At 44.3% G+C, this 23796-nt stretch overlaps 1 protein-coding gene across 2 annotated transcripts in view; it reads right to left on the bottom strand.

Annotated features, from left to right (window-relative positions):
* The window catches only part of Xpo6 (exportin 6), a 95773-nt gene that overhangs the window by 18556 nt on the left and 53421 nt on the right, over window positions 1-23796 (bottom strand). The window contains exons 9-14 of one of the 2 annotated variants that reach the window (XM_055627399.1): window positions 21560-21669; window positions 11972-12080; window positions 10557-10649; window positions 9238-9307; window positions 4883-5042; window positions 1006-1098 (exon numbers count right to left, since the gene is read on the bottom strand). In XM_055627399.1, coding sequence (XP_055483374.1) covers window positions 1006-1098; window positions 4883-5042; window positions 9238-9307; window positions 10557-10649; window positions 11972-12080; window positions 21560-21669 — 635 coding nt within the window. The remainder of the gene's footprint in view (window positions 1-1005; window positions 1099-4882; window positions 5043-9237; window positions 9308-10556; window positions 10650-11971; window positions 12081-21559; window positions 21670-23796) is intronic. The other variant, XM_055627400.1, reaches the window with a different exon arrangement.

Here is a 23796-nt window from a genome sequence, read left to right as displayed (position 1 = left end):
TTCCTCCAGCAGCTTCAGAAGTCAGTCTTTTGTTACTTTTAACATCCCTTTCCAACACACCTGAGCATAACTCCTAGGGAGTAGGCCAAACTGCCAGGAGAACCAGCCATGTGCTTGGTGAGTGACTTTTAGCCACACTCTCAGCCTCTGGAGAGGATAAAGGGACTAAAGGTTTCCCTGATGTCTTATTGTAACCAATCAGTCAGGCCTCATAATAGGCCCCAGGGAACAAGGTGAGCTAGGCAGCCTCTGAATCACAGAACACATGCAGGTGCCTGGAGGGGGGCTGCCCAAAAAAGACAGGGAACTCTGAACCCCTCATACATCCTGCTCTACTCATCCCATCTGGCACTCATCTCTTACAATAAACCCGGGTGTGTCTTGCCAGGTTCTGAGATCCACTACAGCAAACTAATCAAACTTGCAGAGGAAGATGTGGGCATCCCAACTTCCAGCCATCAGTTGGCAGCACAGGAAGCACAGCTGGGCAGCAGTTGGCACTGGAAATAAAATTTAGAAGGAGTGCTTCTGGGGACTGAATCCTCAACATGATGCACCAAGTCATGTCAGATATGAAGTGAGTTAGAGGACACTCAGTTTCTGGGGAAAAGTATTCCCACCCCATGGTGGAAGCATCTTTTGTGTTTGAGATGGTTGTGTTCTTTCCTCTACACACCAACTCTGCCAGTGAAGAAGCTGCATGCAGGTCAGACACACGGTTCAAGTGTTTCTACGCCACCCCTTGTGGCTTTCGGCCTCCTCTTCCACCATGGTGCTCACCAGTCCCTAACTTCACTGCTGTTTCCTGCAATGCCTGACCCATAGAGCCTCATCCCTGTTCAACCAGTTACACTCACCCAGACATACATCAACCATCTGACTTTCTAGGGTCAGAGCTCAAGAGTTTTTCCTCTATTTATGGCAGTCACCGCTGTTCCCTACATTCAGTTCATCTAGAGGTAAGGTCAACATCTCTCGAGAAAGCAGTCACCACACTCTACTTACACATCAATGAGGTCAGGCTTCAACACTGATGGCACGGCTGTTTCGATGTTGTACAGTTTTATCTGAGATCCGTACAGGGTAACTTTGACTAACCTGTTGACAGAGGAATAGGTAAGAAAAGACATTAAGCATGAGCGCCCAAAACAAACAAAATGGGCAAGTTGCCAAAAACAAAAAACAAAAACCACAACACCCCAAGGGCAGACTTTCAGATCAAAAAGAAAAAGAAAAGCTCTTCAATTCTTTCCAAGAAAATAGACTAGAGCTGTGTGTAAGGGTTATGCACAATGATCACAATGATACTTTCTAAAACGTCACATCATTTATGTTGTCAAAAAGTCCAAAAGCAATGGCTGCTGGGAGGCTCAGTGGGTACGAACACCTGCCACCAAAGCTGTTCACCTAAGTTTGATCCTGGGACCCACAGGAAAGAACTGACTCCCACAAATTGTCCTTTGACCTATACATTCACACACACACACTGTGACACATTCACACGTACACACACCACAGAGAAAAGGCTGAAAAAATCCTCACCAGAAGAGCATGTTGGGCTGGTTTAGGGGTAGGGTGGAGCGGGTAGATTATGGCCTACTGTTTCCTCTCTACTTCTCTACATTCCTAGATGTATACGCCACGTATATCATGGCACTCAATGCCATGTGAGTGTGTATACACTTTTCTTTTTTCGCAGTGTATTGCTATGTAGCCCAGACTGGTCTTAAACTTCTGATCCTCCTGCCTCAGCCTCCCAAGGGTTGAGATTACTTGCATGAGCTATGCCCAGCTATGTACACCATTTTTAGAAGTGAGGGGAAAATGTTTTAAGAAAACAAATCTACACATGACAAATTTAAAGTTATTTCAAAGTTTGCAATGGATCAATAGGAAGAAAAGAGTAAATGTCTGCTGGAGCATCCAGAATCTAGTGGTGAGTTCATATCCATCCATCTTCTCCCCTCCTCCTTCCCTCCTTGTACAATTCCCTCAGCTTCTCTGAAGATTAGAAATTGTTGATGACAAAATGCTGGGAGAAAGAGGTGGGAGGAGCAAATCTTTCCAGAATAAACGGAGATGTTCAGTTAAGGGGAAGCAGCCGAGTGTGCCGCTGACTCGAGAACCACTGGGTCTGGTGGGCATAGCAGTGGGCTCTTTTAGGAAGCAGGAAGGCCTTCTGTCCTGTCATTTCTGAGCTGAGAGAGCAGTGCTGCCTGAGTTCGGGCCAATTTCACAGAAGCCTGCACGCACACCCCTCAACTGAGGCCTCACTACAGAGGCAGCTGCCTGGTCCCAGCCCACACCATAATAAGATGGTAGTGGGAGAGGAAGGAGGGTGGGGAGGGGGATGTCTGGGACCTACCATCTCCGTAAGAGCTTAGCACTCAAGAAAGAAAGACTCTGGAAAATGTTCCTCTCAGGCTAGTGGAATGCACAACTTTATTCCAAAAGGAACCCATAAATAGATCGAGGGTTGGAGGCATTTCCACAGGGTCAAGAAAACAAGTAAGGAGCCAAGTCCTTAACCGCAAGTCTAACAGCAACTATCAGTGAACAGCACATGTTAAAATCATGGCTGTGTGCATGTGCCCTGCAAGAACAGGAGCCATAGATACGTTCTGGGTATTCCATTCTAGTTTTCTTCACCTGATTTCCTTGAAATAGGATCTCCTGATATACCTGTCTAGGCTATAATTAGTAAAATGTCAAATGAAAAGAGTTAGGCTAGTGGCCAGCAAGTTTCAGCCGTCCTCCTGTTTTTAGACCCCACAGTACAGCAAGCATTCAAGACTACCCACTAGGCCATCTCCCCAGCCTTCTGCTCTTAGCTCCTTAAAATCACATCTACACTAACCACGTAATTTAATGTATCTGTATTCAGCAACTCAGGTTTCATGTGACCTAGGAAAGAACACTGAAAGCCATACTGGCTAGTCAGATCATGACAGTCTCATGCCTTCCCAACCCTCCAGAACAGGGCTTCTGTATGTGGCCCTGGCTGTCCCGGGACTCACTCTGGAAACCAAGCTGGCCTCAAACTCAGAGATCACCCGCCTCTGCGTGTGCCATCACCACCCAGCTTTACACACTAGTCTTAATGCAGACCAAAGAGCAGGTGCTTCTAAGTGCTAAGCTTGCAAAGCTGTGCAGGCAGGTATGTAAGCACAGGCCTGATGATGACACAGGCTCTCTGATATGCATCTCACCACAGCGTTAGTTACGCAGACTGGCATACATATCTAAATCCCTTACTAAACCACATTGCAATACTGGTTATCTAACTTGACACCCTTACTGTGGGAATAGGCCTACCACAGGACAGAGAAGAAAATTAGACTCTGTCAGTCAAAATTCTGTAATTTAGAAAAGGCCTGGAATTTGGACTCTTAAAATCATAAATTCCCTATTGTGAACACATAAACCAAAGTAACCACTAGTACATCTACTTAGAAGCAAAATGGAAGACTCGCCTCTCAAAGTTTAAAATGAAATTTAAAATTTTATTACTTCATACTAGTATTATTAATTTTAACTTTGTTGTTAAGGGATTTTAAACTCTCAGTTATCTTTGGTTTTAAACTAAGACATATATATATATTTTTTTTAATTGGTATGAGCAGGCATCATGGCAGAGGCCTTTAACTCCCAGCACTTGAGGGACAGAGGCAAATGGATCTGTTTCAGTCAGGGGCCTGGTCTATACAACGAGGTTCAGCCCATCCAGGCTGCATAGTGAGACCCTGTGTCAGATAAACAAAGAAAGAAATGCAGTGGGCAAGGCAGCTCAGTTCTTGGGGTTGCCCCTCGTTAGCAGTGGTGAGAGCACTGACAGATTAAAGCCTCAGGCTCTGGGCTTCAGGCCGTACATGCACCTACTCAGTTGTGAATTCAACACTTCCACCTGACCCTCAGTGTCCACCATGTTTACGGGGAGGACTGAGCAGCTGAATGACACATTTCCCAACAGCTGCACTTCTCTCCAGGGATCCAAATTGTAGCCAGAACTATAGACGGCCCAACCTTCTCAGGAGCCTGAGGGGACTGGACAAACCATGAACAGCCGAAACCTCTCACATCTGCTGCCTACACAGAAAGGAATGCTGTTGTCTGGTAAAGTCTGCCCCATCCCCCTCCCTTTCTCATACATAAATGTGTACCTGCAGCTCACATGGATGAGTTACATGTCTGTGTGGAGGAAAAGAAACAGCCTTGGGTGTGATTTTCTTTTCCTTTCTCCCTTCCTCCCTTTTTTTTTTTTTTTTTTTTTTTTTTTTTTTGGTGGGAAGCCCACAGAGTAGGAAGCAGGAGGCTGACTGGCCAGCAGGCTTCAAGGATCAGCCTGTCTCTGCTTCCCAAACCTGGGATTACAAGTGCATATCACTGTGCCTGCTGGGGTTTTTTGCTGTTGTTTTCTGATTTTTTTTTTTTTTTTTTTGGTCCTGTTGGACCTGAGGATCAAACTCAGGTCCCTCTTGAAAGGTATTTTCCTGGCCCCAGTAGTTCTTTCTTGATATTGCTTTATCCTGTCAGAAAAGACATGGGCCTTTAACTGTGCCTGGATTTTTCCGAGTCCAATACCATTTTTACAGCAACACACAAAGTTGCAAATGAAGTAACAGCTTGACTTGTGTTTATTGTTTGCTCTGTGTTATACACTACGCTAAGTGCCTTACTTAATTCTCACAGTAAAACTACAAGAAACGTTTTCCACAGTTTTACAGACGAGGACCTGAAAGCTTAGTATAGCAAATGGCATCTGCTCCATATTAACCTGTATATGGCAGGACGGACAGAGGACACATGATGGGGCTGCATGCTGCCCTCCCATTAAAAGGAGAGCTGAACTCTGACGGAGGGCTGCCTGGCACAGCCAGCCTACCTCTCCACGACTGTGAGAGCATCATTGAACCGCGCAGCAAACACATCCCCGGTGAAGTATTCAGCTAAACGGCCCACAGCCTGCAGCAGGGAGCTCAAGTCTCGCAGAGAGCAGTGCAAGCGCCGGCAGTCATTCTCCGCTGTGATGTTCAGCCTGTGTCCTAGAACATAACATCTCTTAGTTTCCAGAGAAGAACAAGCAGTAGTTGTAATAAAAAAGCTGAATGGGGTAAACTAATGTCCCAACAATAAAAATCTTCAGTTGCTTCCCAGTACACAACTGGACATCTGGACATGGCCTCCACCTACAATTTTACCTATATTGCCCCAAGGACTCAAAACAAGGATAGACAGCCTTAGTCCATCCCTGATCTGTTGCCTTTTAATACTGGCACAATTATGACATTACCAACCTACACAAAAGGATGTGCAAATGGGTGAGTCCAGTAAGTAGCGTGCCGACGATTATCCTGTTTCCATGTCGGAACTGGTGCACTGTGAACCCTGTCATTCCAGTTTTGCTGCCCTTGCATATGGCTGGCTCAGAATGAACTCCTCTCAAGACCACAGATTTCCTCTGCTAAAACTGAACTAGTGTGCACTCTGCATTGCATTCCATCCCAGGCTTTCGGTCAGCATAACAGGGAGTAAGGACACAGCACTCCGACAGTCCCTGCTGCTTTCCCACTGTGAGCACCATCAACCCTCCCAAGCTTATCTCTTCAACCTTAGAATGGAAAAGATGCTATAACCTAATTCGCTGTAGGACAGAGTGCATGAAACCCCTACAACTTACAGGTCATTGTTAAATTTTGTAATTACTATGTAACACAATAAACTAAAAATTTCCTAAGGCCTGAAACTTTCTTACTTTTCAACATACATCCAAGCCTACTAAGTATGATGCTAAAATGAACAACAAAATACTCTCAATTTAGTCACTGCTTGTCTTGTGGCCCTTCACAGACACACAACCAGAAGGCAGTGAAGATTCTGAATCTGAAGAAAGAGCAGAATCTGATAAAATGCTTATGACACCCGGGAGATGTCAGGCAGGAAAGCTAAGACCCAGCCTTGGGCTGGCAGCTGCAGGCCCACCCTCCCTTACATTTCTCAAATCTGTATTCCTCCACAGGCACTCCAGGCTTTCATTATCTATCCCCAAACCTGCCCCCTGGTGCTTGCTCTACTACCATCTGCTGTCTCCTTACTATGAAACCCTTCGTGTGGGCCATCCAGCATGGCCACGAGTCAGAATAAGAAGCAGGGTGACTGTTCTGCTGTGTGTTTGGACCTCTTCCTAAACTCAGCTCACTAAGAACACCTTCATTCCCTGCTACTCTCTGGGGATGCTTGCCAATACCATGTGATCCCCTTGAAGCATGCCTGTTTCTGTCTAGCCACATGCACAACATCTTGAATAAAAAAAACTGTTGACAGGCTGTGTATATTTTGCACTTTGAGTTTGAATAAAATTGCTGACATGTGACCATTTTAGACTGAATAAAAAAAAAAATTCTATTTAGTTCAATCTAAACTAATTCAGTTTAGTTCCATCAAAAGTTCATGGCCGTCAAAACTGTACATGAAGTTTTCCCAAGCCATCTGCAAGACAAACTCAGAAACAGGAAGTATCCCAAATAAAATTCTCTAGCCCTGTCACATTTCTCTAGGAAACCTGCCTCCCCCTCCACAGAAGCATGCACAGCACCGAGGGGGAAAGGACTGCTGTGCATAGTGACCTGTGTTTGGCCACGGCTTGGTTATCAGCAATCTTCTTCCCAGTCACTCCACAACCATCTGCAAGCCCATCTCCTTACTGACTCTAGGTCCCTCCTAGGAACTGCAACCAGCAGCAGAACAGAGACTGTGTGTGAGGTAGAACCTTTAGATGGAAATCCTATTGCATGCACCAGAGAACCTTTTCAAACACCCTTTCCACAATAAACCAAGCTATCATCAAACAGTCTAAAGAGCAGCTTCCTTGTCTAAGAGGTGAGGAGGCAGAGGTATAACTGATCATCTACAGTATTCCACTCTGAGAGAATACACCAATCAGCAATCAACCTTCACATAACAAAGACATAAATGAAACAATCTCTTAGGCAACAAAGTGTGGCTAACCAAAAGTTGAGCTACGGGAAAATCTCAATAAGGAGCAACAGCAGAAGCCAAATACAAAACAGCCAATAAGAGGGTCTCAGTCTACACACGGGATACACAGTGAGAGCAAAAGCTGACTTGCCAGGGCATGGGCACACTGCAGTGACACAGGCATGTGTTTTGCCTTGCTGTTATTTTTAACTTTTTAAACCAAGGGAAGCATTAATAAGAAGTTCAGCAGTAGCAGACAGGCTGGCAACAGTGTGCCCAGTGTGCATGTATCCTGGTGGGGAGAAGAGGCACCCCTGAGCTGCACGGTAACTCTACTGGTTCTGCGACCAATCACAACACACTCAGCATCACAGACCATCAGAGTCAAATGAAGGGGAAACTGTACCTGACTCCCCACTCCTGAGACTGAGAACTGAGGGCTCTGCAAAGGGGTAATGCAAATGAAAGGAAGGAGCCACAACCCACCAAAGAAGACTGCCCAACATAGCAAGGCGGTTACTTGCGGGAGGAAACAGCCGTGGAAACCAGAGAACAAACTCTTCAACACTTTCAATTTTTCAACAACCTGTGCACTGGAAATGTGGGCTTCAAAGCATGGAGGAAGCCTTCATCGTGGACAAGAAAAGTTGTAAAGCAAGAAATAATTATTTCTCCGACCTGAGAGGTTTTACCCCCAGAATATGCACAGAGAATGAGATAATGACTGACAAGAACCAAGTGCTCTGTGAAGCAGGAAGGAGATGGGCTTCAGTGAAGGCAGGGAGACATACGACTGCCCTTCTGTGGTGGGAAGCTGAGCATCAGCAGTCTCAGAGAAGGATTAAAAACCCATGCAGACATTTACCCAGAGACAAAAGCAACAGCATACAGGCATGGCAGAGGCACGCCTTAAACATAGCATTCAGGAGGCAGAGCCAGGACGGTCTCTGTGAGTTCTAGGGCAGCCTAGTCTACACGGCAAAATTGTGGCCTGCCAGGGCTACAAGATGATAAATCACCACCACCAAAAAAAAAGCCAACTACAACACTGGGTCAATGGGAGAGGACAGGATATACTTTTTAAAAACAGATCAAGGATAGCATTCTTAGGGCCTAGAGTACAATTCCAATTGCAATGGCCGTCAGGGAGAGACCACCAGTTCTGAACACTTAGCATTTCTGCAACAAATGATCTTCATTAACACAAACACTCATGTTCATTTGCAAAGTGCCGTCTCTACATTTCTACAAGCTGTTCTTCCCGAGGCTACAGATCCAGAGCCTATACGTAAGGCGTGCCACATCCTATCACCCTCCTGGGGCACAATGAATGACTAACAGTCGTGGAACCAAGCTATCACGAACCACCAAGAAGGGCTGGTTCACGAAGAGACCCTGGGAAGGTTCTAATATAAAGAACCAGTTCACCCAGGAAAAGGGTAGCTCAGTGCCAGGCCTGACAAGAGGCTGCAGGTTAGGTCAGCCTATAGGGAAATGCATGACACAGTGGGATAAAAGGGGCAGGATGGGGTCAGGGTAGGGTGATGCATAGACAGAGGTTATTGGTATTTTCATCGAACAAAAATGAATGTCAGTTTATGGCATCGCTCCATCACTCCTCATTACGCTGAATCTTGCTCTTAGCACAAGCTGGCTATATGACCCTGGGTAAATCAACCTCTCTGATGAGCACTGTCCTCTTCTGGTAACTACTAACATTCCTTCTATGTCACAGCACAGAAGAGAGAATGGACCACACAGTAAACAACATAATGCCTGGCATGCAATGGGCGCTCTACAAAGAGGCTGTTAATTATTATCAGCAGGGTAACAAGTGTCAACCCTTCACCCCAACCTGAGATACTGGAAGTCTTTGCATCCAGCTGTGGGCAGAGCCTCCGGCAGGCCACTCACAGAAGGAGAGCCCCAGAATGAGTGGAGCTGCTACTCCAGCTGCCTCATTCCACAAGCCAGCGGTAGACACTGCCCCCGTAAAAGGCCACAGCCCTTTCCTTTCCAGCACTCTTGCTGTTTTAAGGAGTGTGAGGACACATGCCATGGTTTTTAGTCTTCACCCTGACTGAATCCCTGACCCCACAGCTTCTTTGTAGCAGGAAGGATTTTTTAAAAATTTCTGTTTAGAAGTTGAAGAGATATGAAGAGAAGCTACACAGGCTAATGACATTATTACAGCAGAAGTAGCAACAATTAACTATTAATCCAATTTTTTAATGCTAAATTTGAAAGTGAAGACCAATTTACCTGACCCCGAAGTAACTACAAATTGCTGTAATCCCAAATAAACTTCTAAATTGTCCTGAAGAACTGGGAACTGAAAACAAAAAGACAAAGTTTAAAACAAAAATCATAAATACAAGTTTTGATACTATTTTTAATACTAAAGCATTAAGTGCCTATAGGGAGGAGGACAGCATCACAACTTCCCTTTACAGACACTAAGCACAGCTATCCTTTCAATGCCCTCCCCAATTCCTACAGATAAAGCCTACTAGTACCAGAACAACGACAAAATCAACATCAGTTTCATTGCTTTAAAAGTCGTAGCAAAGGATTCTGGGGCATGAGTCCCAACAGTCTACAAGACCTGCAACTTCAAGAACTGAGTCATCCCTCAAGTCTGAGAAGGTCCCTGACTTTGTAAGACATACTGGGTATGTCTTATTAATGTGCATGGCAAAGGAAAAGGCAGGCCCAATTATTTGGGTGTTGGCTTCCCTTGCTCATTTTGCAGACAGAACTTCATACTGCTCCCTTTCTTTCCTCACCACTAAGATAAGTCAAGACTTAAACTTGCCTAAGAAAGGCAGGTAGCCAAGTAAACTGTCACTTCCTATGAGAGAATGCCAAGTAGTGGCTTTGCGGTTGTTATGCGCAGAAGCTGACGCTGGAGTCCAGCAGAGAAACACAGGCAGAGAGACTTAGCAATATGTCTGTAGTGAGAGTGACACAGGCTAGTCAGTCAATGCAGCTTCTACAAGTAACACTTCTGTTGGCCCAGCTACTACTACTAAAAGCAATTTATACTGTATATAAGACTAAATAGTACTTCCAGAAGTTGTTGTAAGGTAATTCCTGAAAATGTTAACTAACAGTAAATTTGAAAGTTGGTTTATGGTAAATTAGTCTCTGAAATAGATAAGAGCTGAGGAGATGGCTCAGTTGGTAGACTGCTTGCCCCACAGACAAGAGGACATAAGCTCAGTCTCTAGAACACACGTTAAATAAAGCTGTGTGTGACGGCACAGCTCTTGTACTCCCAGCACTGGGGAGACAGAGGGCCTCTGTGGCTTGCAGCCAGCAGAGCTCATTTGGTGAGGTATAGACCAAGAAGTATTGTCTTAAAAAAACAAAGTAGATGGCGCCTGAGGAACATCACGAGGCTGACCTCCACACACATACAGATAACAGAGGGGCAGAAAACACACGCACACACAAAGTAAATAATGTTTAAACCCTGGAGAGGGAGAAGAAAAGGATCTAAAGACAGGGAAGCACAGAAGCCGTGCTCTATGGGCCAGGCACCGAGGAGACTGACTCCCTTCAAATGGTGAGTGAGTTACCAGAGTTGAGAAGGCGTGGGTGGGAAGGAGCTCCATCACTTTGGCCACTACCTCCAAGCTCTGGCGCAAGTACCGCTGCCACTCCGTCTGCTGCTGCGGGGGAAACAAAGGTATTAGTTCTCCTAGGCAAGCAACCCTGTCTTCCTCACCACCTTTAGCCTTAATTCTACTTAATTTAGCCCTAATTCTATTCTCAGATGTTAAATTTTGAGAAAACGGGAAATAACAGAACTAGAAATTTAGAACTTTGAGAAGACCCAGTTAGTTATTTTTTTAATGTAAGTTATTTCCTAATAAGCTTCTCCAGAAATCAAATGATTCTCTTTTCTTCCTGATATCACAGGATCTCAACATAGTCCAGAGAGGCACATGTGAAAAGTTTGAGTGGCTTTTCTTTTATCCCATTGATAGGGATCAGTCATCTCTTTACATACACCTGACTCAGTGAGTATCATTCAAGTCATGGTTCATAGGCAGCATCAGTGCCCCTAAGGACCAGGCTGTAATACAAGCTCTGGTCCCATCTTAAACCTCCAGAATCAGGATGCACTTCAACGAGCTGTCCTAGAGATTCTTAGCAGAGCTGAAGGTGAAGAAAGCTGGCCTCAGTCATTCAGTCAATAACACAACTCACCCTTCTACATTGTGTTGCTTCATGTATCTGTCAGTATAAGTAGTAGATTTCTATTTTGGAGATGAAGGAATCAGGGCTTATAAAAAACTGAAAACTTCATCTTCTTTGTGCCCAAAGCTGCAGAGATTCAAATCTAAGCCACCTGGTTCTAAGTAAAGTGTCCTTTTTCTTAGCCTAAGAATCTACTCTCAAGGTCATGATCATGGCACCAGTCATTCTGATTCTGAACATACTAGACATTCTTAAAGTGGTGGCTAGTTAGGAGGAAAGGAACACTAGAGCTGTACCCATAAAAATATGTTCCTTATTAATGTTGGGCAGACCAACAGCAATATACTCAAGGTTCAGTTTAAAATTAAAACCTTATGCCAGGCAGCAGTGATGCACACCTTTAATCCCAGCACTTGCGAGGCAGAAGCAGGCAGATCTCTGAGTTCGAGGTTAGCCTGGCCTACATAGTAAGTTACAAAACGGCCATGGCTACACAGAAAAACCCTGTCCCGAAAAAGCAAAAACAAAAGCAAAAAACCCAGCTTGCGGTATATGCCTAACAGACTAGCGTCCCAGTCTCTTCATCTGAATACCTCTTCAACTATTCCTGACAGTATCTAGCCAGGTAGATAGAGAGCAGGGGTCGGGAGTACAGCATTCTCATTAAAGCATTTCACATGCATATCTGGTCTCTCTAGCTATACTTCTAGTCGGCAGAGATAAAATGCCTGTAAAGCATTTTTCAAAGCAATGAGATGAGACAGACCAGCAAGAGAGAAATGCCTCTTACATCGTCGTCCAGAGTTTCGTCATCCAACTCCTCCAGCTGGGCCTGGTTGTATCTGAACTGGATTCGATTCAACACCTCTGTGAGCAGGAGGACCAGGGCATCTTCGTACCTAGGAGGAGGGAAGAGTCAACATCAGGTAAAAGCAAGTTTTCAGCTCCAGATCTGACCAGGCCTCCTGGACGGCAGGGGTAGTATTCACGTTGGACGCCTAAAGCCATGGTGCTCTGTCTCTGAGGTGACGTAAGTGTGTAGAGAGAAGCAGGTAGTTCACTTTTTGCATCACACATCTCTCTGATGGACTTTTACAGTTGAGATTGTTATTGGCTCGTGGTTATTGTTTGCATGAAATGTAATTTTCCATCCTTTGATTTTCAATCTATCCTTACTTGACTCTAAAAAAAAGTGAGTTTCTTGGTAATTGGATTATGGATTTTCATATCCATTCTGCCTATCCCTGCTTTTTACAACATAATTTAATCCATTATATATCATTATCAATACAGCAAGGCTTATTTCTGCCATTTTTATGTCATATGTCCCTCAATTACTATCTTCCTTTGTGTCAAATACTATTTTCTAATGTAGCATTTTACGTCCCCTCTTTTACTACATATTTTTAAGAGAGAGAGAGTGAGTGTGTGTGTGTGTGTGTGTGTGTGTGTGTGTGTGAATGTGTTTTAAAATCATTTCCCTAGGAACTGTAAGTACTGTATATAAATATCAATGAGTAACACTTTTTTTTTAACCCAGAGATCCACCTGCCTTTGCCTGTGAGCGCTGGGACTAAAGGTGTGCATCACCACACCCAGATTAACCCTTTAACAGCTGTGAGAAGTGAAGGCTATCACCCACTTTTTCCTGATGAGAAAAACTGCAGTTAAAGTGCTCAAGATTAACAAAGCTAGCTATTGTGAAAGCAGGGCTCCCTAACTCACATCTTATGTTCTCTCTTTATATAAACTACCAGCAGCTTTCAGTCAAACCCAAAACTCAATCTTCACTTAGAACCAAAAGGAAATAAAAAAGGGCCCTGAAGCAATCCTAACCTTCCGGGTTGTATCTGAAAGTAATTATCAAAGAAATGCCTCAAGCCCTACATCTGGCTACTTTCCACAATAAAAACCTAGCACAGGAGACTCTATGTTATTATACCTGGCACCACATGGCCCAAACCACTTATTTTCAGGATCAGACTGTGTTGCCTAAATGCCTGTCTCTCCTGAAACGCTTCTAAGAACAGTTAAAATATTGTCCCACTTGTAAGTAATGAAGCTGAGCCTCTATAAAGCGTACTTCTCCTGGGCCTATTAGAGTCTACCACAGCAAGAAGGGACAGGCTTCATCCTCTCCGTGGGCTTGCTCTCTGGCAACACAGCCCAGCAACAGCTATGGCCCCACCCCTTTCCAACTTCATTCCACACAGCCAGCACCGATCTCATATGCATACTCAGTGGGTCAGGAGCTCCTGAAAGAACTGTGAGTGCCAGCTTCCCAAGCCTCATCAGAGCTCCTGGGACAAAGCATGTGAGACAAAGGTCTCTTCAGAGTTCTGCACCCTATCAGCTACAAGGAACTTATTTAACCCACTGATGCCCTTCCTCTGCCCCTGGCTTACTGGTGGAGCTGCTTCCTGTAGTTATCAACTGTGATGCCTCTCTCACTGTTTTCTTAGCCTTCTAACACTATTTATTTAACCAATTGTCTACATTAAAGTAAGTGTGGTTTCTGTTTTCCTGGTAGTGCCCTAAACCAATTTACCACCAAATCCAAGAGAGCCAAACTTGAAAGAATCAAACCAAAGTCAAAGTCAACTATGGTCCATCTAGTCCTAAGCATCACCAGCCACAGAGATAATCTATGGACCTCACAGTCCTCCTGGGCTAGCACATTTCAATTAGGGAGGTACAACAGCTCATTTACTACCTACTGGCAGGCACTGCTCCCCCAACCCACAAGACTGCACCACTGTTTACAAGTGAGTTAACAATACAGCAAACATCAGGCCTAGAACAGAATAGCAACTGCGTGTAGCCCAGAAAAGAATGTTGGATGGAAAAACTATCGATGAAATTGACAACATGGGGGGGGGGGGGGGGACGGACGACACACACTTGAGTGATGTCCAGAAAAGTCATCAACACTCAGGCCTGGAGCTTATTACCTTCTATTTGCATATGACATAATCCATAAAACTGTAGCTGTTTGGCTATAAATTGTTATGTCAGATGAAAACATTCTCACAGAAAGAAAACCCCTTTCGACTAGAACAGATTTGGCCACTGCCCAACTAAAATGGGATTCCAAGACTGTACATAAAAGAGAGCTCTAAGTGAGACAAAAGCTACGCTGGCAGTTGGCTACTCCACATGCAAAGCCCTGCAATACTTAGAAATTAACCCACATCAGGAATTGTGCTCAAGGCACACAGGCTGACTGATCTCCCGAAGTGTGTGGGGGGTGCAGAGGGGCGTGTGGATAGGACAGAGCCCTGGCTGCTTGTCTATACCTACTCCCCGCTCCCATGCCCATTCGGAGTAAATGAACACTGGCATTGAGGACAGCTGAAACATGACATTCCCCAACAGAGAAAAAGACACTCAGGAGGGCTGGAGAGATGGCTCAGGGGTTAACGGTACTGGCTGCTCTTCCAAAGGCCCTGAATTCAATTCCCAGCAACCACACAGTGGCTCATAACCATCTATAATGATATCCGGTGGCTTCTTCTGGAGCACAGGCACTCACTGGAGCGCAGGCAGAGCACTGTATACATAACCAATAAATAATTAAAAAAAAAAAAAAAGACAGTTAAAAAAAAAAATCACTGACTTGGTGTACTAGCTAATTTTTATGTCCAGTTGACAGGCTAGAGTCATTTGGGAGAGAACCTTAACCAAGAAAATGCCCCCACCACACTGGCCTGTAGGAAAAGTCTGTGAGCACTTTATTAATCACGATTGACGTAGGAAAGCCCAGCTCACTGGGGATAGCACCCCCCCCCCCCCCCCGGCAAGTGGTCATGTATATAAGAATGCAGGCTATGCAAGTCAGGAGAGCAAGCCAGTAAGCAGCAATTCTCTGTGATCTCTGCATCAGCTCCTGCCCTGACTTCCCTGCATTCTCTGCATTCTCACTGCCTGAGTCCCGGACGTGGTGTCTGTAGAGTCCTCCAGCTACCTTTGCCATGAGACGAACAAGCAGGAGGGCCAATGTCAAGTAAATTGGTAGTAACCATGGAAACAATCCTCTACACGGTTCTTGAGATGAAAAGTGCCAAACTGTGTTTCTCCCCACCCCAAACCACAGGTGAAAGAACGGCTCCTCAGTGTCACTATCTTTGAACAGGGTCTACAGAGAGGTAAGAAGGGTTGAGTTCAGAGCTCAACCAGCAGCACTGGTTAAGTCCTGAGAGAGGCTCCTCTGAGCAAAAATTTCTTATTTAATTTTTTGCATGAGTGTTTTGCCTCATTACTGTCTACCACATGTATGACTGACAGCTAAGGAGGCCAGACAAGAGCTCAGATTCCCCTGGATCTTAAGTTATGAATGTTAGGAATCAAACTCAGATCCTCTAAAAGAGCAGGCAGTATTTGTAACTGCCAAGCCATCTCTCCAGCCCCTTAAGAAATTTAAAAGAACTAAAAATCAGTCAACTATATCCAGATAACAAAACTGAGCTGGAAAACACTAACAAGGATATATGGTAAATCCTCAAATATTTAGAAATTAAACATATTTAAAAGTGAAGTTTGATAATTGAGATTAAGTGACATGGTAATATATTAAACTTGATTAAGCTGAAGTAGAGCTTAGGAGTAAATTTATAGTATTAAATGTACAGATGTTGGGCGGGGGGGGATGGCTCAGCAATTAGGAAGGCCTTGCTGCTCTTGTATAGAACTCAGGTTCAGTTACCAGCATCCACATGGCAACTAACAACTGTCTAGAATTTCAGTTCCTGAGTATATGATGCTCTTCTGTCCTCCTTGGGCACCAGACATGAATGTGGAACACATACAAACAGACCAACACTAATACTCACAACAACATATATATGTATACATGGAAAAAAACTAAGTATATATGTATATTGTCTATACACATATACAAAAACTCAGCTACATAAAACTAGCCAAGTTAAAAGTAAAGAGTTCAAGTCAGTAAGTGCAGGGGACTGATACGAAATCCTAGATAATTTTTCCCTCTCCATGAAGTAATAGTGCATATCTCCAGGTAGGGGCTCACTGGCTACTGAACTCTGACCTATATTTTGTTAACACTTTTTGTTAGCAGTGTCCAGTGTCATGAAAAACAGACGCACTTCCTTCTTAAGCACAATACCCACATTTTTTTAAACAGTCTCATTTAAAGACACTCAAATTCCTTGTACTCATCTGTAGTCTGTAGCCAGCAGACTTCTGTGACAAAAGGGTTCACAAGATATGACACAATAACTTTACATTGCTTCACAGGCTGGTTCTTCCTCTTCCTGTAAAACCTAAGTTTCTACCAAGTGCCCGATCCCATAGATGAGCACCAAGAGAAAAGGGAGGGCAGGCAGCAAGCACATTTTCAGTGAGCACTAGCTGCAAGCCAAGGCCCCACATGCTGGCTCAGCTGTTTTCCTCCACAACATGAGGAAGATTTAACCACTCCAAGAACAAAGGAGCAAATGAAACCTGAAATGTGGGTGCTCTTACGCTCTGATATCACAGAGCAGGAAAATCAACTCCATCCACAATTCTGAAACCGACATGTATCTTAACGCTGGGTCCAAGTCCTGAAGTCTCTCAGCCAGAAACTTGAACATTCTCACAGAGCAAGGAACGTGCAGTTTCTATCATGCTCCAGTTTCTAAGCTTCTAGGACCACAAATAAATCTGAGTACATTTGTGCTTCGAAATCTGTAGCCTACAATTGTTATAATAAAATGCAAACCTCTAAAACCACAAGGGATAGGAACTGAGTGCTGCCCTTGAGACTTAATCATACCTGTTTCCCATTTGAGACACCAAGAAAATAATTTCTGACTACTTCCTATAGATCAGGCCGTTCTGAAGTTCCAGCTCAAGCCACAAATGTGATTCTAAAAGCATGTTTGTGTTATCAGATGATAAACATTCGATCACATTTGTATGCTACTCCTATAAACAGGTCATCTCTAATATACTAGACACAATGGTGATTTCCAAACCTTCAAATCTTTCATTTAAAAGTCTTTATGCTCAACATACTTGTAGAGATGTAGAACGTAAGAGATGCACCCAAGTGGACATCTTGGTACAGTTCTTTCCAGTCCACTCCTTCAACCACTGGCGTGCTAAACTAGAAAAGCAGGTTCCAGGAGGTGGCTACTTTTGATATAAACCAGACCAGCTTTGGGGATTTCCTTTTTCTGCTTTGCTAGAGGTGTGTATACATATACATATTCAAAATAAGTAAATCATGGGGCTGGAGAGATGGCTCAAAAGTTAAGAATGGTTCTGCTCTTCTAGAGGACCTGAGTTTGTTTCTTAGCACCAACAGGCAGTAGTTTACAAGTCCCTGCAACTCCAATTCTGGGGGATCTGACATCATCTTCTAGCTTCTGTGGGTGCCTGCACGCGCGCGCGCGCACACACACACACACACACACACACACACACACGCGCGCGCGCACACTCTACAAAATGAATGTCAAAAAATAAGTCAAGAGGGTGGTGAAGAGATGCCTTAGCTCTTTGGATGCACTGCTGTTTCAGTGGGTGAGTTCAGCTCCCAGCACCCACATGAGGCAGCTCAGCTCCAGCGGAGCTGACACCTTCTTCTGGCTTCCATAGGCACACACATACACTAATCACATACGTAAGTAAAAAAATACGATTTTATTTAGGAAAAGTATTAATGAGAAAATATCTTAGCATTTATAAATGAGCCTGCAGAAAGGCGGGCAAAGGGCTTTAGCTGTCTACAGTCACCACCACAGACGGGTGGCAGCGGGTTTTACAATATTTCTTGTCATCAGCATCACTGTAGCCAGTAGAGTGGTTACATGCCTCAACACTGTGTCTATGTTTTAGACGTAGGACGTACGAAATCCTAGCCCTCTTGTAAGGTATCAATTGTGCAGGCAGAAATGTGACAGCCTAGCACCTGGCCACAAGGAATCCTTGAAGCAGAAGAGACAGTTAGTTAAGCTCCCTGTGTCACTGACTTACCCACTGCTGCAAACAATCTCCAGTAACCTATACTTTGAACACTAGCCCTCTCCTCAGTGATGTCAGGCCCTCCATACAATTTAAAGAGCATTTTCACATTAATAACTTTTCCAGTTCATTCTCAACTAAACTCTAAGATATAAAAGAATATCTATCACTAAACACAGGGAGTGAGGTACAATCCCAGAACCAAAGGCCATGCCTATTTGGTGTACAAGAAACACATTTTGATGAAACAGCTTTTCTCTGAAGAACTGCATTCAAAAATGCAACTGTCAAAGTTAGCAACCTCACCAGGCCTACTACTGGGTAAAGCTGCACAAACACACTCTCCAGCCATAGCCACATTTGACCCAACACTAAAGCAACTGAGAGGCTATTCTGCAATCAAGGGGTGCTGGCAAACAAAAGAACAAAAGTTTAAACTTGGAATGTTAGTATGTAATTTAAAAATCCACAAAACCTTAGCAATGAAAAGAGTTCTAGGGCCTATTACAACCTCTCTTCCCAGGGGAAAATATCTACCCCGTTCCATTTGTCGTAATTCTGGGAAGGGTATTCATTCCCTCCAACACTATTAGAGTTTGAAGTATCCTACAATGACTCACACACTCACTCAAGATATGCCATTGAGGGTGGGTTCCTGCAGGGTGATAGCTGAGGCTACTGGTCACATGACCAGAAAGGGTGCAGCATGTCCCTGGTTTCTTCTTCCCAGTTGGTGGCCCACCCCTTCCCTGCCCACTATGGTGTGCCCAGCTTTGCTCCACCCAGGCTTTGCTCCCACCACTAGGTTCTGCCTTACCGTGGCCCCAGAAATGAGAACCCAACAGCTCCGGACTGAATCCTCTGGATCCATGAGTCAGAACAAACCTTTCCTCCAGGCACTTCACTGTAGTGACAACTGACTGGCACAGCTACACTGGCACCACCTAGTAACCACTGACATGACAAGCGCTCTAAATGTTCTTAGTCTCAATTAACTGTCACCATCAAACAAACAAAAGCTTCCTGAGGAAATTCCCCTCTAAGTGCAACCAAGTACAAACTACAGAATGAGCTTCCAAAGCCCAGACTGCTCCTGAGGGCATGTCCTGGTGACCAGAGACTGTTCTCATCAATACTGCGCCGACACAGAAGCTACAGCCAAGCCAGACGCAGCCGGTAGCTTCTCCCGAGTTAAGCAGAACGGCAACTGGAGCTGGGCCCCATCTGCAAGTGCCTGGCACTACTAGTGAATGCACTAAAATGTAAGACTCAGGGTTGGCACAATGTTCTACTGACAATGGAGAACAAAAACGGAGGTTGCCATCTTTGAGCCCATCTGCTCCATGTGTGGTAGAACACAGATACACAGGATAATATATAAAATGCTAAGGTTTGTACTGCTATGAAAAGCTGCCACTTAACCTTTTCAGTGTGTGGGTCCTGTCATTACCTGCTGGCATGCTGAACTCAAAAGTTTCCCTCATCCTCTCCCTGGCCCATGGCATGAGCATTATACTGAACAGCAAATAAGCTTTCTCTCTGTAAAGCAAGAAAAAACGCTCTCTATTTTCTCTATTTAAAAACTATAATTAAGGGGCTAGAGAGATGGCTCTTGAGGTTAAGAGCACTGGTTGCTCTTCCAAAGGTCCTGAGCTCAATTTCTAGCAACCATATGGTGGCTCATAATCACCTGTAATGAGATCTGCACACCCTCTTCTGGTGTGCAGGTGTACATGCAGGCAGAACACTATACATAATAAATAAATCTTTAAAATATCCATATTATTTATATATAAGTCTATGTGCTGGGCATAGTGGTGCACACCTTTTTAATTCCAGCACTCAGGAAGCAGAAGCAGGTGGATCTCTGTGAGTGCCAGGCCTGGTCGACACACAGAGTTCCAAGAGAGCCAGAGCTACAGAATGAGACCCTATCTCAAAAAACCAAAACAGCAGTAGTAGGAAAGTAATTATGGCTTGAATGCTGTCAATTTGACAGGATGCAGAATCACCTAACAGATAAACCTCTAAGCACGACCATGAAGAAGTTTCTCAACTGGGTAAATAGAGGTAGGAAGACCCACCCTAATTGCTAGGGACAGAGCTCCTGACTGAGTGAAAAGAAGAAAGACAACTGAGGACTAGCTCTCTCCCACTCCCCGTCCTGCGCACACTCCTCTGTATACAAAGTGACCAGCTACCCTAGCACACACGTGCACCTCCCTCTCTCTCTCTCTCTCTCTCTCTCTCTCGGATAACCTCTTCCCTCACATATTGAGACAGAATAAGCCTCTTGTTCTTTGTTACTGTTCTATTGCTATGAGGAGATACCAAGGCAAATTAAGAAACCATTTAGTTGGGACTTGCTTACACTTTCAGTGTTAGTCCATGACCATCATGGATGGTAAAGAGCATCCGCAGGCAGGCATGGCACGGCACTGCAGCAGAGGCTAAGAGCTCACATGATCACTGGGCCTGGCATGGGCTTCTGAAACCTCAAAACCTACCACCCTTCTCCAACATGGCCACACCTCCTCCAACAAGATCTCACCCCCGAATCCTTCCTAAACAGTTCACCAACTGGGAGGCAAACACTCAAATATATGAGCCTCTGGGAGCCATTCACATCCCAGCACCACATCTTCCCTTCCCACAGTTGCTTTTGACCTGGCAAGGAGAAAGTCGCTCATTTGTTACTTATCTCTGTAGCAGAGAATTTTTAATTTGTGCCTAGCCTCCTGCATAACCTGCAAAGGGCTAGGACTCCCACGGTGCTCTGTCATGCCAGCTCTTTTCCTAGTTATTTGTTTTATGACAAGTATTTACTAACTTAGGAAACCTTGATACACCAGGCAGTGATGGCACATGCCTTTAATCCCAGCACTTGGGAGACAGAGGTAGGTAGGTCTATAGAGTAAGTTCCAGAACAGCCAGGGCTACACAGAGGAACCCTGTCTTGAAAAACAAACAAAACAAAAAAAGGAAAAGGAAAAGAAAAAAGAATGTTGACACATCTCTCAAAGTTTAAAAACACAATGAACTCTGAGCTCGTTTCGTTTCACTCATCAGCTGTGAGAACAGCCCTGTGTCTTCTATGGTCCAAGCATTCTACACTTCCAGTGGGTTGTATAAAGCAAATACAGGTGTCATATCACTTTATCCAATAAATACTTGTTGTATCTCTAAAATTAGGGCCTTAAAAAAACAACCACAAAAGCATTATCATACTTACAAATTTTAAATGTATGTTACTTTTTAAAAAAGAAAATGCTCAGAGAACACTACTGCCTGGGCAGCTTCCTTGACTCAGTTCTACTGAGCAGGTCCAAAAGCATGGCTGCCACTCAGGGTACAAGAATAACTGGAAATGGTGACTATCACTGTTTATCAGTGTTTTGAAGTTTACCTGTTGAGAACTGCTTCCTTGTCTCCCAGACGACTTTTAATTTTACTTGTCAGATAGTCCAAAAACAGTGTCCAGATATCCAAACAAGAGAAGTAACCTTCATGAGTAGGCTATGATACAAAAGAAATCCAGACAATGAAATTATTTAATGCAACTGTTGTGCTTAGAAACACATATACCAGAATGGCAAAACCAAAGGCCTACAGGCCCTTCTTCATAACCTCCACTAAGGACTCTGAGTCAGCCTTCGCCAGTAGACCCTGTGAAATCTAACAAGACAAGGGCAGCATGGGACACCTCGGAGGGAACTGCTGTGGAGGCCTATGGAATGGGCCATGGAAACTGCCTGGGCCTGTGTGGAGAGGGCTCTGCACAAACCTACATTGTACGACCTCTGAGAAAGAAGCTTGAGCTCTACAGAAAATGCTCAAGGTCATCAACAGCAGCAGGCTCCTACGACCACAGCTACGTCCTTTACTACAAACATCATAAACCAAACCTAAGTCAAAAGTGCCTTCAGAGGCAACAGTCTACATCTGACTTTAAGGAAAATAACAATGGCAGTTCTTTCTACACAAAAGACTGAAAAGAAGCTGTTGAGTATCTCCCTGGGCTATTATGCTATTTGCAAAACTCCAGCATCAAACAGGCCAATAGCAACCTCAAGCCAGGAGCTGACAAAGAGAAACGGGAGAGAAGAAAGAAGAGCAAGTCTTTGTGGGGCCCTGGTATCTAGCCAGCTGTCCTTGGCAAATTTCTTAAAAGCCATGAGTGTCTCTTCATGCAAAATCTAGGAACCATGGCTCTTTCCTTTCTTTGTAACATATATTCCTCTCCTTCTCCTCAAAATCTCTAACAGATGAACTCAAACTCTGGCCACTTAAAAGAGTCCTTTGATTCTGCTAGTTGACCATGTCCCTAGGCCTACCCCCACATTTGGGGGAAGGAGATTTGGCAGTCCAGGCCTATAAACCAGCTAATCAGAAAGCTAAGGAAGAAGGCTCAAAGCCTTACTGAGCCAAAGAGTAAGTCTGAGGTCAGCCTGGGCAACTTAACCAGACCCTGCCACAAAATGGAAAATGAAGTAGGACCTTGGACTGGAATAGAGGTTAGTGAGCCAAATATTGTCCCTCCATATTCAAGGCCCTGGGTTTGATCCCTAGCACAACCTAAGTCAGGCATGATGGTATATTCCTACAATCCTAGCTCTGTAGAGGCAGAGCAACAGGACCAGAAAAGACCTTAAGGTCAGCCTCCAACACACAGTAAGTTCAAGGACAGCCTATTCCTAGCATGTGTGAGGCCTTAGTTCTATCCTTGGGATAGAAAGGGAGGGGGGAAAAAAGGAAGGAAGGAAGGAAGGAAGGAAGGAAGGGAGGGAGGGAGGGAGGGAGGGAGGGAGGGAGGGAAAGGGAGGGAAAGAAAGAAAGAAAGAAAGAAAGAAAGAAAGAAAGAAAGAAAGAAAGAAAGAAAGAAAGAAAGAGAAAGAGAACGAACGAACAGGGCTGGAGAGAAGGCTCAGAGTAAAAGCGATAGCTGTGCAAATCTGACCTCCTAAGTCCTACCCTCAAATCCCATGGTAGGAGAAAACAAAGCCTCAAAAGTTGTTCTCTGATATTCATATGTATGCTGTGCCACTTGCATGCACAAATCACATAAACACATACATCATAAACACACAATAAATACATAAATAATTTTTAATTTTTATGAAAGAAAATACAACAGTTTTTTTTCCTATCAGATTTAGTTAGTTTTTGTCAATTTGATACACAGTGGGAAGAGAGAAATTCAATGGAGGAATTGCCTCCAACAGGCTGGGTCTGTGAGCATATCTTTGGGGCATTTTCTTAATGACTGATGTAGAATAGCCCAGGTCACTGTGGGAAGTGCCACCTCCACGGGAGCAAGCCAGTAAGTAGCTTTCCTCTATGGCTCCTGACTTACTGCCTGCTTGAGTTCCTGCCCTGACCATGATTGAGATATGTATGCCAAATAAACCCTTCCTCCCCAAGCTGCTTTTGGACATGGTGTTTACCACAGCAACAGAAAGCAGACTAAGCCAAGTTCCCTTCTGATCTGCAAGGAAATCCAAAGTTTTCAATGACATATAAAGAATTTTCTCAAGGAAGAATGAACGAACAAACGAATGAATGAATGAATGAATGAATGAATGAATGACAGAAAGAGAGAGGAAGGAAGGAGGGAGGGAGGGAGGGAGGGAGGGAGGGAGGGAG

Source organism: Psammomys obesus, unplaced genomic scaffold, assembly GCF_907164565.1.
Source record: "Psammomys obesus unplaced genomic scaffold, mPsaObe1.curated_primary_1811, whole genome shotgun sequence".
In the NCBI taxonomy this organism is placed as follows: Eukaryota; Metazoa; Chordata; class Mammalia; order Rodentia; family Muridae; genus Psammomys; species Psammomys obesus.
Note: the sequence above shows the minus strand (reverse complement) of the source record. Positions and strands in the feature narration are given on the sequence as shown.